Below are 13,654 nucleotides of genomic sequence, written 5' to 3'. Positions count from 1 at the left end.
TATGTATGTATATATATATATATATATATATATATATATATATGTATGTATATATATATATATAAGTATATATATATATATATGTATTCAGTATATTCAGATCCCCAACTAAAAGTACCAATACCACACTGTGAAAGTACTCTGTTATAGTAAGAGTACTAATACCACACTGTGAAAGTAGACGATAACCGTGCGTCCAGCAGCACTGAGCTCTGTTATTTGATGCTTGTAGAACATGAAGTACTGAATGAAGTACTTGTGAGTACATGTACTTGTTACATTCCTCATGTCATCCATCACACTCAGTTACATAACTCTCTGCTTGCAGGGATTTTCCTGCTAACTGGAACCAGACCAGGACCTGCAGCAGCTCTTATTAAAACACACAGCAAGCTCTCGTGGGGCCCCGCAGCAGGACGGGGCCCCACAAGAGCCCCCAGAGACGGGGCCCCATGAGAGCCCCCAGGGACCGGCAATTATATTTAAAAGAGTCTGTTTGAACAAATTCTTGGGCCTATAAAGGCTCTCTGCTTGCTGCAGGAGGACCCTGAGATGTTTACTGCGTCATGTCGTCAGATCTTTACAGGCCAGAGCCAGAGGCCACAATAGTCCCCATGATTCCACAAGAGTCTGAGGGCATGATCACAACCAGCAAGACCTGCAGAGCCAAAACCTCCGATACAGATTCTCCTCCTGGGACTTTCAGTCTCTGCTCAAACCATCAGGTTCTCTTTTGGACCTGGTGCCGGTCTGTTTAAGTAATCAGGGTCCTGGTTTGGACGGCCCCCAATGAGATCCGGGGGCCAGCGCTGATGAAGTGATTTCTTATGGAAGAGACGTTCAGATTCAAACTTTTGTTTCAAACTCAGAGAGAAAATGAAGAACACACAGGAGGAGAAACCACACGACTGACTGGCAATCAAACAAACAAACAACTGACTTCATCTATTTTTACACATGTACAAGTACACAGACTATGTACTTCTACTCTGTATTTGTTTCTTGTATATCTTAATATGTTGAGAGTCCATGAAGCATCATGTGAAGCTCTTTTATTTTGAAGGACCAGAGGAATGAGCGGTATCTCTTTTAAAACCTCTTAAGCTCCACGCCCCCAAATTTAAGCTCCACGCCCCCAAAAGAGGTCCATGTGCTGAGCCCGAGAGCCCCCAAATTTTTGGGGGCTCTCGGGCTCAGCACCCCTGAAAATATTGTTCTAAAAATAGCCTTATTCTTCCGTAATATTGTGGATTGGTACAGTTTTTTTTCCAGATTAAACAACAACGTATGGGCAACACTATCATATAAGTCACTTTTTACACACTCCAAACACAACTATAGACTGCTAATATAAGCATCTAGAAAACGTGTCATAAAAGCATGAAATCCTGGGCATAAATCGCCGTTATGTGTCTGGCAAATCAATATTTGCACCCTGAAGCTAGCGGCTACCGAGCAGTGCAATGCATTTTATAGCATTAGCACTTGTGGCCGAACGCATAAATACCTTCGGTTTTTCTCTCTGTGCAACCAGTAGAAAGCTGTGAGTGGAGAACGGTAAGATGGCACTACCCTTCGCCGAAAAAAATGGGGGTTTTTGGCCACGTTTTATGAAAAATGAGTACAATAAAGTCGGAGATTATCCGGTCCAAAGCTAGAATCATTGTTGCCAACTGCATCTGGTTTACTGCCGAGCTGTTTCCAGTATAAGAGCGGTCAATCCAGCATGGGCGAGCGGTCAGACTTCCGGTGAGCGGAAATTTACGCTCGGGGAGACGCGGCACTTCTTGCAACTTTACTGGCTGAAACTTCTGTCAATCAACACCAAATTCGACACACGCCTTCCTGAGACTCATTGACTGAAATCGACGGATGATAGGCTGAGCTACAGCCCCATACACACACATGAACTGAGAAAATCCTATAGATGACAGCCAGAAACAGGCTCTGATGATGTTAGGAATCTCAAAATGATTTCTAACGACTGTATTTGGATGTATTGAATAATATGAGTGATAAAAAAAGTGAAATATATAGTTATATAGTATATAAAAGTACAATGTAAGAGCTGCAACAGCTGGTTCGAAAATGATGACCTCGCGTGACCTCTCTGTACTAAAGCCTCTTATTCTTAACTTTATCCCACTTTAACCTTTATTCAACAACTACTGATCGGTTGTGCTATGATTTGGGAGAGTTTTTACGGAGCTGCTGCATTATTTCAAAAACATAATATCAATAAAAGTGCTTTTTTTCAGGCGAACCTGATTATTTTCAATTTGAGCTGTGTAATGTCTTCATGCACTATATTAACCAGCAACATATACACAATATTTACCCATCTGCATAAATCTCACAAGTGTTATCCGATTATAGCATCAAAAATTATTAAAATAGACCTTGTAGTTACAGAACTGTGGTCTCCTTCGTATGGGTATGCTATTTTCGAGCAGAGGCCTACAAATAGGGCTAGAGCTTAAGAGGTTTTAAATGCATGAGGTGGTCTTTAATGATGAGGTCATCAAACACCACAGAAGAAGAAACCAGGTGTAACGAGGACTCTGATGTACCCTCTGGATTCAAGGACAACTGGACCTGGACTCAGACTGGTCTGTCCTGGATTATGGAACTGGGTTTGATGGACAGACGTCTTTCTACACATGGACTTCCTCCTGGTCCACGTGTCGGGGGAGTAAAGTCGGGTTTCTCTCCAGAGACTTTAAACCACCAGCAGCAGCAGGACCAGATTATTGTTATTATCACGATTATTATCATCATCGTTATTATTATTATTGTTATTATGTAAATATTATTATTATCAATTATTATTGTCGTTATTATTATTGTTATTGTTGTTAGTAGAATTACACGTTTGATTAATTTATTTACAATAAAGTTGTTCGACAAAATAAAGTGTTCGAAAAATGTTTGTTTCTGGACCTTATTACTGCAAGTACTTTAACTACTACTGCTACTACTTCAGCTAGTACAACTACAAGTACTTTATCTTCTACTACTGCTACTACTTCAGCTAGTACAACTACAAGTACTTTATCAACTACTACTGCTACTACTTCAGCAAGTACAACTACAAGTACTTTATCTTCTACTACTGCTACTACTTCAGCTAGTACAACTACAAGTACTTTATCAACTACTACTGCTACTACTTCAGCTAGTACAACTACAAGTACTTTATCTACTACTACTGCTGCTACTACTTCAGCTAGTACAACTACAAGTACTTTATCAACTACTACTGCTACTACTTCAGCTAGTACAACTACAAGTACTTTATCTTCTACTACTGCTACTACTTCAGCTAGTACAACAACTACCACTGCAAGTACTTTATCTTCTGTGTTCATGGCTCAAGCTTTATGCAGGACTAGAGCTTCAAGTCAAGACCAGCAGGTCCCACATTAAAACCAGCAGGTCCCACGTTAAAACCAGCAGGTCCCACGTTAAAACCAGCAGGTCCCACGTTAAAACCAACAGGCCCCACGTTAAAACCAACAGGTCCCACGTTAAAACCAGCAGGTCCCACATTAAAACCAGCAGGTCCCACATTAAAACCAGCAGGTCCCACATTAAAACCAACAGGTCCCACATTAAAACCAACAGGTCCCAAGTTAAAACCAGCAGATTAATCCATGTTACATAACAACAGAGTTCAGAAAAGGAAATAAACCGAAAACATGTAACAGGAAAATACATTAATGTGAGAAACATCCTGTGAAACATTCATCACAAACACTGCAGGTCAAACACAGAATCACTGCAAAAACTATTAACAAGTCGACCTCCACGGACCCAGAACTTCCTGTATGGAGGGAAACAGATGGATGACGCACAGAGGAGGAGGTTAGAGCCAAGACTCTGGGTCTTTGTGGATGGTGGATCAAGGCCACATCCAGGACTTCAACTGAGCATGACTGAGCATGTTAATGCAGTCCACCACGTCAACATAAGGTCCACCTCGTCAACGCGGTCCCCACCGTCAACATAAGGTCCACCTCGTCAACATAAGGTCCACACCGTCAACATAAGGTCCACCTCGTCAACATAAGTTCCACCTCGTCAACATAAGGTCCACCTCGTCAACATAAGGTTCCCACCGTCAACATAAGGTCCCACCCGTCAACATAAGGTCCACCTCGTCAACATAAGGTCCACCTCGTCAACATAAGGTCCACCACGTCAACATAAGGTCCACACCGTCAACATAAGGTCCACACCGTCAACATAAGGTCCACCTCGTCAACATAAGGTCCACCTCGTCAACATAAGGTCCACACCGTCAACATAAGGTCCACACCGTCAACATAAGGTTCACCTCGTCAACATAAGGTCCACCTCGTCAACATAAGGTCCACCTCGTCAACATAAGGTCCCCACCGTCAACATAAGGTCCACCTCGTCAACATAAGGTCCACCTCGTCAACATAAGGTCCACCTCGTCAACATAAGGTCCACCGTTATTATTTATTATGCGAGTGTAAACCAGTCCATCAGACAGCAGCATGACCTCACCACCAGTGGTCCTTGTTCACGTGTTATTTTTCTTCTTCTATGGTGAATTAAATGTCACTGGACTGAAATCATTCGCTGGTTGCCGTGGCAACGGGACTGTAAAGCCTTTCACTGCGGTTGGAAAAGTGATGTCATCGTCACAGAGAGCTGGGACACTGGAGAGGGGGGTTGTGGGTAATATGTGGAGAGGAGGGTTGTGGATAATATGAGAGGACCAGACCTCATTCAGGCTTCACTTGTTTTTAACTCTTTTTACACTTCTGTGTATATGTACATTAAGTACACCGTTTTACTTGAGGGATGCAGTACAAGTACTGTTTATATATATACACACATAGTATATATATTTAAAGTATTTATGAACCAATCATAGAGCAGAACACATTTCTGGATCCTGGTTTTCTTTCACACTTAAATATTAATAATATTATCAATACTGTCACAAGTATTATTAATATTGTCATTATATATATATATAATTTACTGTTGTCAGTTAAACAGTTTAAATATTTGATTAGAATTAAAAAGTTAAACTCAGGGGTTGTTTTCAGTCTGAGTTCATCTTGTATCTACATGTGTGTATATATAAATATATATTTTAACGTATCCAACTTTCTGTTATTGTTTTTGCTGCTTTGACTGTCAAAACACTTTGTGAACTCTGTTTTTAAAGGTGCTTTATAAGTTATTATCTTCCTCACTTTAATTGTCAGCTGAATATTAATATATTAAATGATAAACTGACCTGATGGACCGTGAACGTCATCATCTTCCTCGCTGACGTTACCGTGACATATACCGTTAAATATGTCACGTGTTTCTTCATCAGCTGTTCGGTGTTAAACTGATGTTATGTCACATTGTCTCAAAGTAGTACTCTAGTGCAGAGGTCTTCAACAGGGGATACTGCAGGGGGTCCGCGAAATGTTTGGTTGATTAGACAATTAAAAAAAAAATTAGAAATTCTCTAAACATGAATGTCTCCATTATTTTAATAGTTCAGTGTTGTATGAAAGATAACAGGTATCTTTATGCATGGCAGTGGCACTAATAGGACATCACTCATTTTGGTTTCCACATTTATGTTTCAATGAAAACATCAGTGTGAATAGCTTGTATGATGATTATCATGCAATTAACAGACAATGTTGATATTGGCATTGGTATCAGCTGACAAGGTATGTTCATCAATGGCAGTGGCACGGCCTCCCTACTCACTGTACCTTGCACATGTTTAACATAACATGAATATATGAACCTGTGTACTATTTGAATAGCTTAGTATTGAATGCACAATAAAGAGGTATGTTTATACATGGCACTAGGCCCAGTTTAATATAATATACAATTTTATACAATATATATAGTCGGGGGTCCCTGCTCCATCTCGCTATCAGTTTGGGGGTCCTTGGCCTGAAAACATTGAAGACCCCTGCTCTAGTGTATGGAGTACTTCTACCAGTACATATCGAGTACTTCTACCAGTACATATCGAGTACATCTCATAATACTAAACTTGTAACAAACATGGCGGCTCCTTCAGAAGCTTTAAACCTTAAAGTCTTCTTGTTGAAGTGTTTGCTCTCACTTGAGCTCCTCGTGCAGCTCCTCAGCACACCTGCTGCAGCTCCTCACAGGAAGTGACGTCACGCACTGGCAGGTAGGAAAGACGCGTCGGGTGATTAAATAAAATAAAATAAATAATATAAAAAGAAAAGAAAACACATTTCCTTTTTTTATAAAACGATCAAAACTTCTTTATTGTTGAAAATCAATAAGTAGAAAAACATCAACAGCATCACAACAAACATGAATATAACTCAACGTTAAAGGAACAGTTCAACCAGGGAGGAGGAAAAACCCCTTCAAAATAAAGCGTCACCACTGTGGTCTGGACAGGAAGACAACCGTTTTTTAATCAAGATTTATTTTTTCCAGAACCTTCAGAAAACATACAAATATTTCTGTCACCTAGTGGTTCCACCTTAAATCTTTCCACCTTAAGAAGATTTCCGACTATTCTGTGAATTTGTATTTTCAAAGTTAATCTCTTAACTAATAAAGCGTTCAAAAAAAATGCAACAATTAAAGTTATTTAATCGCCAACAAATCATATTTTTAGTTAAATGTGGATATTGTGAATTTGGCCGTTAGCTAACCTTCTCTTTCTGGTTATTTTTTTCATTGAATAAACTTCATTGACGTTTTGATTTCTACTGTTAAGTTTCTAATAAAGTCTCACGACCATGTTACGTAGTTTGAAGGCTAGTTAGCCACGTAACTATAGAAACACCTGACCGCTAGTTCTTGCTAATGTTGCGTTAGCTTTGCTTGTAATACACAAACAACTTTAAGTTCAGAGTTTATTTTCTTCTTCCATAAATCAGATTTTGTTCGGTAAAATAAAGAAAGTGAGTTGTTCAAACAGATATTTTATGATTTATTAGCATTACGCTGCACCGTTAGCTTCCCCCGATGCTTTAGCATGAAGAACATTTTAGTACCGTAGAAGAAGAATGGTCATGTGGAGGGAAATGCATCTGCAAATATACATATAAACACATTTCTGTTGTGCAAATGTGGATGGCTGAGGAAGCTTTTGGTACCAGACATGATGGTTTATTGTTTTTCTATTATTATGATAAACCTACACAATAAACTGCAGAGAGTAGCTAAAGCTAACGCTAACATTAGCCTGGGTTAGCGTTTGTTCTCTGAATCTTAGTTTTTGTCTACTGATGAAGTTTACTTTAAGGTCTGTAATGAATATCACTTGTTCACCACATCCAGCAGGACGTCTACTGGTCGCCACTAGAGAACTGGTTTTACTGGTCAGCTCCCAGTTAAGAAAGTCCAGCAGGACGGTTTCTAGTTTTTCAAGAGAAATGAGCTGAAAACAAATAAAACAGAAGAAGACCACTTCCTGTTAGACCTCGTAAAGAAATGTAATCAAAGACCTTATGATAAATAATTTATGAAAATAGTTTTTTAGGGAGCCAGCTTCCCATCATTTTACACAAAATAAAATATATCTAGCACAGAGAAACCAAACCTTCCTCCTCTACTGAAGACGAGGCATGTTAGCTATATTTTAAAATGCTCTCTCGTTACTAATTCCCTGACGAGTATGTCCCGTACATGTTTTTACAGCTCTGGGTGACGTGGTGGACCACGGAGTCCTGAAGGTCTTTAAGGAACCCTGCTGCCGTCCCAGTCCGGGCGACGGTTCCTCTTCTGGGGTTCTCCGAGAACCACTCGGTCTGTTCACCATTTACCGGGGATGGGCGTCCCACACTCGTACCAGGAGGCGTAGTTGACGTGGGAGTGTCCTCCGATCTGTCCGAAGTGGACTGGCTCCTGACGCACGGCTCTGTAGAAACCTGGACCAGGACCAACAAGACGTACACCGTGAGAAAGACTTTCTATGGAGGGTCAAAATAAATTTTGTTAGGTCCCGACGGTATCAGGACTATGAAATAAAGGTTTTACCAGGTCTGGATGGTAGTGCGTATGAGCAAAAATGTGTATCACGGTATTTTTCAAGATTCTGGCAGTTTCACGGTATTATTTTTTTCCTTGACTGTGTTTTCTATAGGTTTATAGAGGCTTACTCTACTGTCAGAAGTACATAGAATATAAAAACATGTTAATGTCATCATGTATAAAGGCTTTGCTAACTATAGGGTGTGCTCGTTTGTTCCTATAATGTTGGGATAGCAGTTTGGCTGAAGTATTGTGGCCCCGGTCAGACGTACCATGAATCCAGTATTTTAATCATTGCTCTGAGTCTTTCTCCACTGTCTGTAGCGGGACCAGGTCCTTGCATAGCTGGATCGTTATTGCGTTCGTAATGTCGCTCCACCGCTTGCTTTTCTTGTCATAAGCTGCCTCGAGCTAATGCCTCTTCAAGCGATGTCTGACCCTTCGGCTTCACTGTTTCACTCACGTTAACGTTACCGGTTGACGGCCTCGAATCCGACGGCCGTCATCACACTCTTGGTATTCCAACACATGTTTTCTGCTGAGGTGATGGAGTAAGTTGCTCGTGTTACCACCAGCTGCAACAACAGTGGCTCGACAAACTCGCAAAACGTCGGATTTTATAAAACCAAAACACTTCCAAACAGCTGACCCAGCTCCTCTCTTGGGCACAGACTCGGTGCATCTCCAGTCTGTCTTTGTTCATCCTGCATCGCTCTGTTCTGTTCTTTAATGTAGCGTTACTGTAGCGACGGAGACTCTCTCAACTGTTAACAGACTGTTGTGCTAGCGGGCTGGCTAGCGAGCTGTACCCAGCATGCCGTTCGGCGGTGAAATTTTATAAATGTACAATTATTAGTGTTACAAATTGTTTATTTGTCACAAACTGTTGTGTCGTGGTGTTTTGCCCTGTTAAAGAGCGTTAGTTGTGGGTTATTAATTGTTGTGTTATAAAGTTATAACCATGACTAGGAGTCCCTCTCAATACACTCAACACAACTAGCTCCGACTGTAGCCTTCTTAGCAGCGAACAATATATTTAGCTGCCTGTTGAAGAGTGACAGCAGTTGTTTCTATGCACTGGTATGACGGTGTGTCAAAAATTCATATCATAAGGGAAATTAAAACCAGTATACCACCTAGCACTACTGGACGGTATCAGGACTATGAAATAAAGGTTTTACCTGGTCTGGACGGTACCAAGACTCTAAAGGTCTTACCAGCTCTGGATGGGAGCTGGTCTGCTCTGAGCTGCTGGCCCGTTCTTCCATCCAGGAACGAATCGACAAACTGACAGTGATCCTCACCGAAACCAGTCTGATCTCCGATGTTGTGGAATTTACCTGGCAGGTAAAACAACCAGAGAGGGGTCAGAACCGGATCCAGGTAAACCCCTACCTGAGGCGAGACGGGTCAACACTACTCACCGTTGAGCGAGTCACTCAGGTAGATCTTGTACCGGAGCGAGTTGCACAGTTGGACCCCGACAAACTTCCGGTACCAGGTTCTCTTCACGTACTGTTTCCCGTGGCAGTCCGAGTATGAGTCCGTCTTAAAGGGGAACTGAGTCCAGATGGCGTCTTTGCCTGCAGAGATTATTGATTGATCATCAGGATGTATTGATCATCAGGATGTATTGATGACACTTTGGTTATTGAATCGTACCGGAGACGTTCTCGCTCACTCGAGGATCCGCTGATGAAGGAAACAAAGAAGAAGAAACGTTCATGGTCTTAAAATGTGATTTAAGGTCTTTCTTTGTTCAAGTGTTTTATTTTGAAATGTAAAGCAGGTGTGTTGACTTTTATTTTGAAATGTCAAGCAGGTAGTCTAAGTGTTACCATACCCGACTCTGTGTTGAAGGACACCGGGTCACTGGAAGGACCTGTACCCAGCTCGTTCTTTGGCTTCACCTTAAACTCATAACTGCAGAGAAAATGTATAAATTAAGTTATTAAAACAGAACGATGTGAAATAATAATTTAATTACTTTACAGCAGCTTTAAAATAATAACCGTCCACATGCCGACATTTTAACGTCGTCTACTAATCATTCTCTCACAGCTTCCTGTCGACGACGGTTTTAGTAGCAGAAGAAGAAAAACATATTCAGGCTCATTAGAACTTCAGGGAGCGTAACGAGCTCGTTTTACTCTCTGAGTCGTGACTCTCGGGTCGACTCGTGTTTGGACAGCTGGAGGTCTGAATACCTCAGGAGGTGCAGCATCAGGACCGTGGAGCTGATCTGGACTCTAAAAACAGCTTCTTATAGAACTTTAAATCTTCTGTTTATATTTGGCACTAAATCATTTTTTATTTGAGAATTTATGATGATCAAATGACCAAAACCAACAGATCTGCAGCTAACCAAGGCTACTGGGGCTCCTAAGGCTCTGGGGCTCCCCAGGGTCTGGGGCTCTGGGGCTTCTAAGAATCTGGGGCACCTGGCACTGCGGGTTTGGGGTACTTGGTAATCTGGCCTTGAAAACTAGTTCAAATAGCATTTACAGATCAAACTAATCTGAATCTGAAAAGTCTGAGCAGAGATGGTTTGGTTTACACAAGTTTTGCTCTGGTCCTGGTCTGGCCTTGATTTCAATCCATTCGAGACTTGATCCAAACTTTGGGGGACCTGGTCTAGGCTTGACCAAAGCTCTGGAACTATACAAGGGTAGATTCTCACCTGCTCTCAGGTTTGAGGTTCTCCACAGTGGTGTGGGTCTGGTTGGTGGTCAGGATGGAGACCTGCTCGCCGTCGGGTCCTTTAGAGGTGGAGATGACCTCATACTCTGAGAGTCCGGATCAACAGAACCATCAGATACTCTTCTTAGACCTCAGACTACAAACTAAAAGAGCATCTTTTACCCGTGGTGTCGTTATCGGTTTTCTCCCAGTCCAGGATGACGAAGGACGGGCACCCCTCCACCGTCACCACGGTGAGGTTGGAGGGCGGAGACTTGGGTGGAGCCGTCAGGTTCGCATTGACGGCTTCGTCTACGGGGAAGTAGTTGAGGGAGGAGGTGATGGAGCAAGGCTCATCCGGCTTCTTCCCCGTTTGGTAGACGACGTGAGGCGCTTTGAGAGGACAGGGATTAAGGTTTCGGTTAATCCAGCACTGCCAGGGTTCAGTTTCAAAGTACTCGGATACATTAACAGCAGTATAACTCACCCACGTAGCGTTTCTTGCCCAAGGCGTCGACGTCAGTGGCCGGCTGGGACTTGAACAGGTCTGAGTCCTCCCAGGTTTCCTGTCGACTGGCTGAAGAAAGAAATGTAAACTGGTTTTAGAAGATGGTTTCTTATCTTTCTGTATTTTGCTTTCAAAATATTGGCTGCAGTTCAACCAAACAACCAGAAACCACGTCTGCCGGCATTCTAACGTAAACGTGAAAGTCTTCCTACCGGTTGTGGTCGGCGCTCCGGTTGTGGTCTGTTTCCGGTCCAGTTTGGTGGGCTTGATAGTTGCTGGCGGGGAGGCTTTGGGTTTCAGGACCGGCAGCTTGTCCGTCTGCTTAAAGTTGTTCACCTTGTCTGATGGAGAACATGTAAAATAAAAAAACAGTGAAGAAGAGAAACGTCCAGATATTGTTGGTCGTCCCTCGACTTGTCTTCAGCTCTCACCGGTTTCTCCTGGTTTTCCCACCAGATTCGGTTTCTTGTTGATCGGTATCGACGGGCGAGCAGGTGATCCTGGAACGAACAATATCAGATATTATTATGATATATTATGAATATCTGTATGGAACATTAATGGAGAAAACGTAGAGCTCTATGGGTGGTGCATTAAATATCTTTATTTAAGTTTCTCCTGTCGACACTTTCTATCTCGATAAAGCTTTGATTCTGGATTAATTTTCTCTTCTCTAATCTCCTGGAAAATCTGCTCTTTCCTCCCGAAGAACAAACCCCAACACATTTCTGATGAACATGAAAACATGAACAAGGTCCCATGTGGTTTTCTACAAAGACTGAAGTCCAGAACCTGCAGCCAATTACACCCCTCCCCCCTTCCTGCTCTCAATTTAAGGAGAAGCCAAAATTCTTCACAATCAACGAGTTGACCCGGCTCCAAAAGTAAATGGAATAAATGTGAAGCCAGAAACATGACTGATGATGGAGTCCTGAATGTTTTGAGCTCGTAACATGAAACGACGAATTATTCTCAATCAGTTCATCATGTAAATATGAAGACGAAGACGGCCGGTGGAGACTTCTATTATTCCTCAACACTTAAACATGGACCTGTCGTAGACTGGAACCTGTAATTATGTTCACCAAGGCCGGGTCATTACAGTACCAGACTAAATGAAATATAAATATTGTTCTGATTTTCTCTTTTCACACACAAACAATAAAAAAACATTCTTATGTAACCAGCTCGATGCACGCCATGCCGTCCTGGTAGCGTGACGGGTTTCGTAAACACGTCATGCTCACGATGCTCGAGATCCAAAACCCTGAAGCACTAGGACCCCGGACCTTCAAACGGGACCAGAAAAACCTGAAGAGGTCCAGGTTCCAGACGGCGGGATCGTCGTCAACAGCTAATTACAAACAGCTTCTTTCCATTTCTGTGGCGAGAAAAAGTGCAAAGATCTGCAAAAAATGTGATCAGAGGAACACAAAGTATTTTCCACAGGCTCAGCTGGAGCTTCTGGCCAAAGCTCTCAAGCTGACAGCCAGTTCTTTCTTCTTTTTTTTTTGCTTCTGAACACTTAACACGACCGAACCGTGCAGTCTTGGCAGCTGAAGCACCAGTCTGCACGCTGCATGCAGAGAGGCCGGACTCATGAATTCACAACCAATAAACTGATCCTCACCGGAGGTATCCGAACGGCCAAAGACGTCGAGCAGCTCGGACCTCTTGTTCTCCAGAAACAAGTTGTTCACTGCAGCTGGAGAAGCACTGCAGTTAAAACTCTTGGACCAGAACGTCGGCTTTATCTGAATCACTGATTCCTGTCAGAATGTTCTGGACTCCTATACTTCTACATACGATAACAAATAGACGACACCAGAAACCAGCGGATGCCGGCTGCACAAAGACCACAATGACCTGTACATTGTGGACCATCTTAATAGTCTCTGAGTCCTTTGAGCTGGTGATCTGGATCCGATTGGATCCTCCAGACCACATCTGAAGATTCAACATGTTTCTGAATCCAAAAACAATCTTGTTTGTGTCGCAGTAAACATTTTTATGTTAATCCGGATGGTTCAAAAATTCTTTAGGATTTAGGAAAAAACCATATTCTATAAAAACAGACATATTATAATACAATTTATTAACCTCCCTCACTCTCTAGACACGTTTATTTTAAAATGTCATGGATGTACAAAAGTGGGTATTTTTTAAGATCCTATGGGAAACTTTAAGAGTAACAGGAAAAAAGAAGTAATAACTGCTTTGGACAAGAAACACAATAAATCGGTTGGATTCCAAGATTCTTGTCTGAAGTAAAAAGTCCAAAAGACAAAGTTTAAAGTGGAACCTAAGTCAATATGTAGTTCTATATCTACGGGTTCTAAGGTAAAGAAATATAAAACGTGATACATGTTTGTATTTTTATGTATTAAACAATCTTTAACAACCACCATCACAACCCCCCTTGGAATCCCACCCACTTTCAGTGTTTCTTGT

General features: G+C 41.9%; 1 protein-coding gene across 1 annotated transcript in view; it reads right to left on the bottom strand.

Moving 5' to 3' along the window:
- Positions 1 to 7,254: 7,254 nt before the first annotated feature.
- LOC116400285 (target of Nesh-SH3-like) overlaps positions 7,255 to 13,654 on the bottom strand; it is a 12,575-nt gene continuing 6,175 nt past the window's right edge. The window contains exons 8-17 of the mRNA XM_031878059.1: positions 11,635 to 11,703; positions 11,416 to 11,544; positions 11,183 to 11,272; positions 10,879 to 11,088; positions 10,697 to 10,802; positions 9,860 to 9,939; positions 9,679 to 9,708; positions 9,441 to 9,599; positions 9,234 to 9,356; positions 7,255 to 7,913 (exon numbers count right to left, since the gene is read on the bottom strand). Coding sequence (XP_031733919.1) covers positions 7,798 to 7,913; positions 9,234 to 9,356; positions 9,441 to 9,599; positions 9,679 to 9,708; positions 9,860 to 9,939; positions 10,697 to 10,802; positions 10,879 to 11,088; positions 11,183 to 11,272; positions 11,416 to 11,544; positions 11,635 to 11,703 — 1,112 coding nt within the window. The 3' untranslated portion in view covers positions 7,255 to 7,797. The remainder of the gene's footprint in view (positions 7,914 to 9,233; positions 9,357 to 9,440; positions 9,600 to 9,678; positions 9,709 to 9,859; positions 9,940 to 10,696; positions 10,803 to 10,878; positions 11,089 to 11,182; positions 11,273 to 11,415; positions 11,545 to 11,634; positions 11,704 to 13,654) is intronic.

Source organism: Anarrhichthys ocellatus, unplaced genomic scaffold (assembly GCF_004355925.1).
Source record: "Anarrhichthys ocellatus isolate YVR2014 unplaced genomic scaffold, GSC_Weel_1.0 scaffold159, whole genome shotgun sequence".
In the NCBI taxonomy this organism is placed as follows: Eukaryota; Metazoa; Chordata; class Actinopteri; order Perciformes; family Anarhichadidae; genus Anarrhichthys; species Anarrhichthys ocellatus.
The sequence above is the reverse complement of the archived record's forward strand: the minus strand, read 5'-3'. Positions and strand labels throughout refer to the sequence as shown.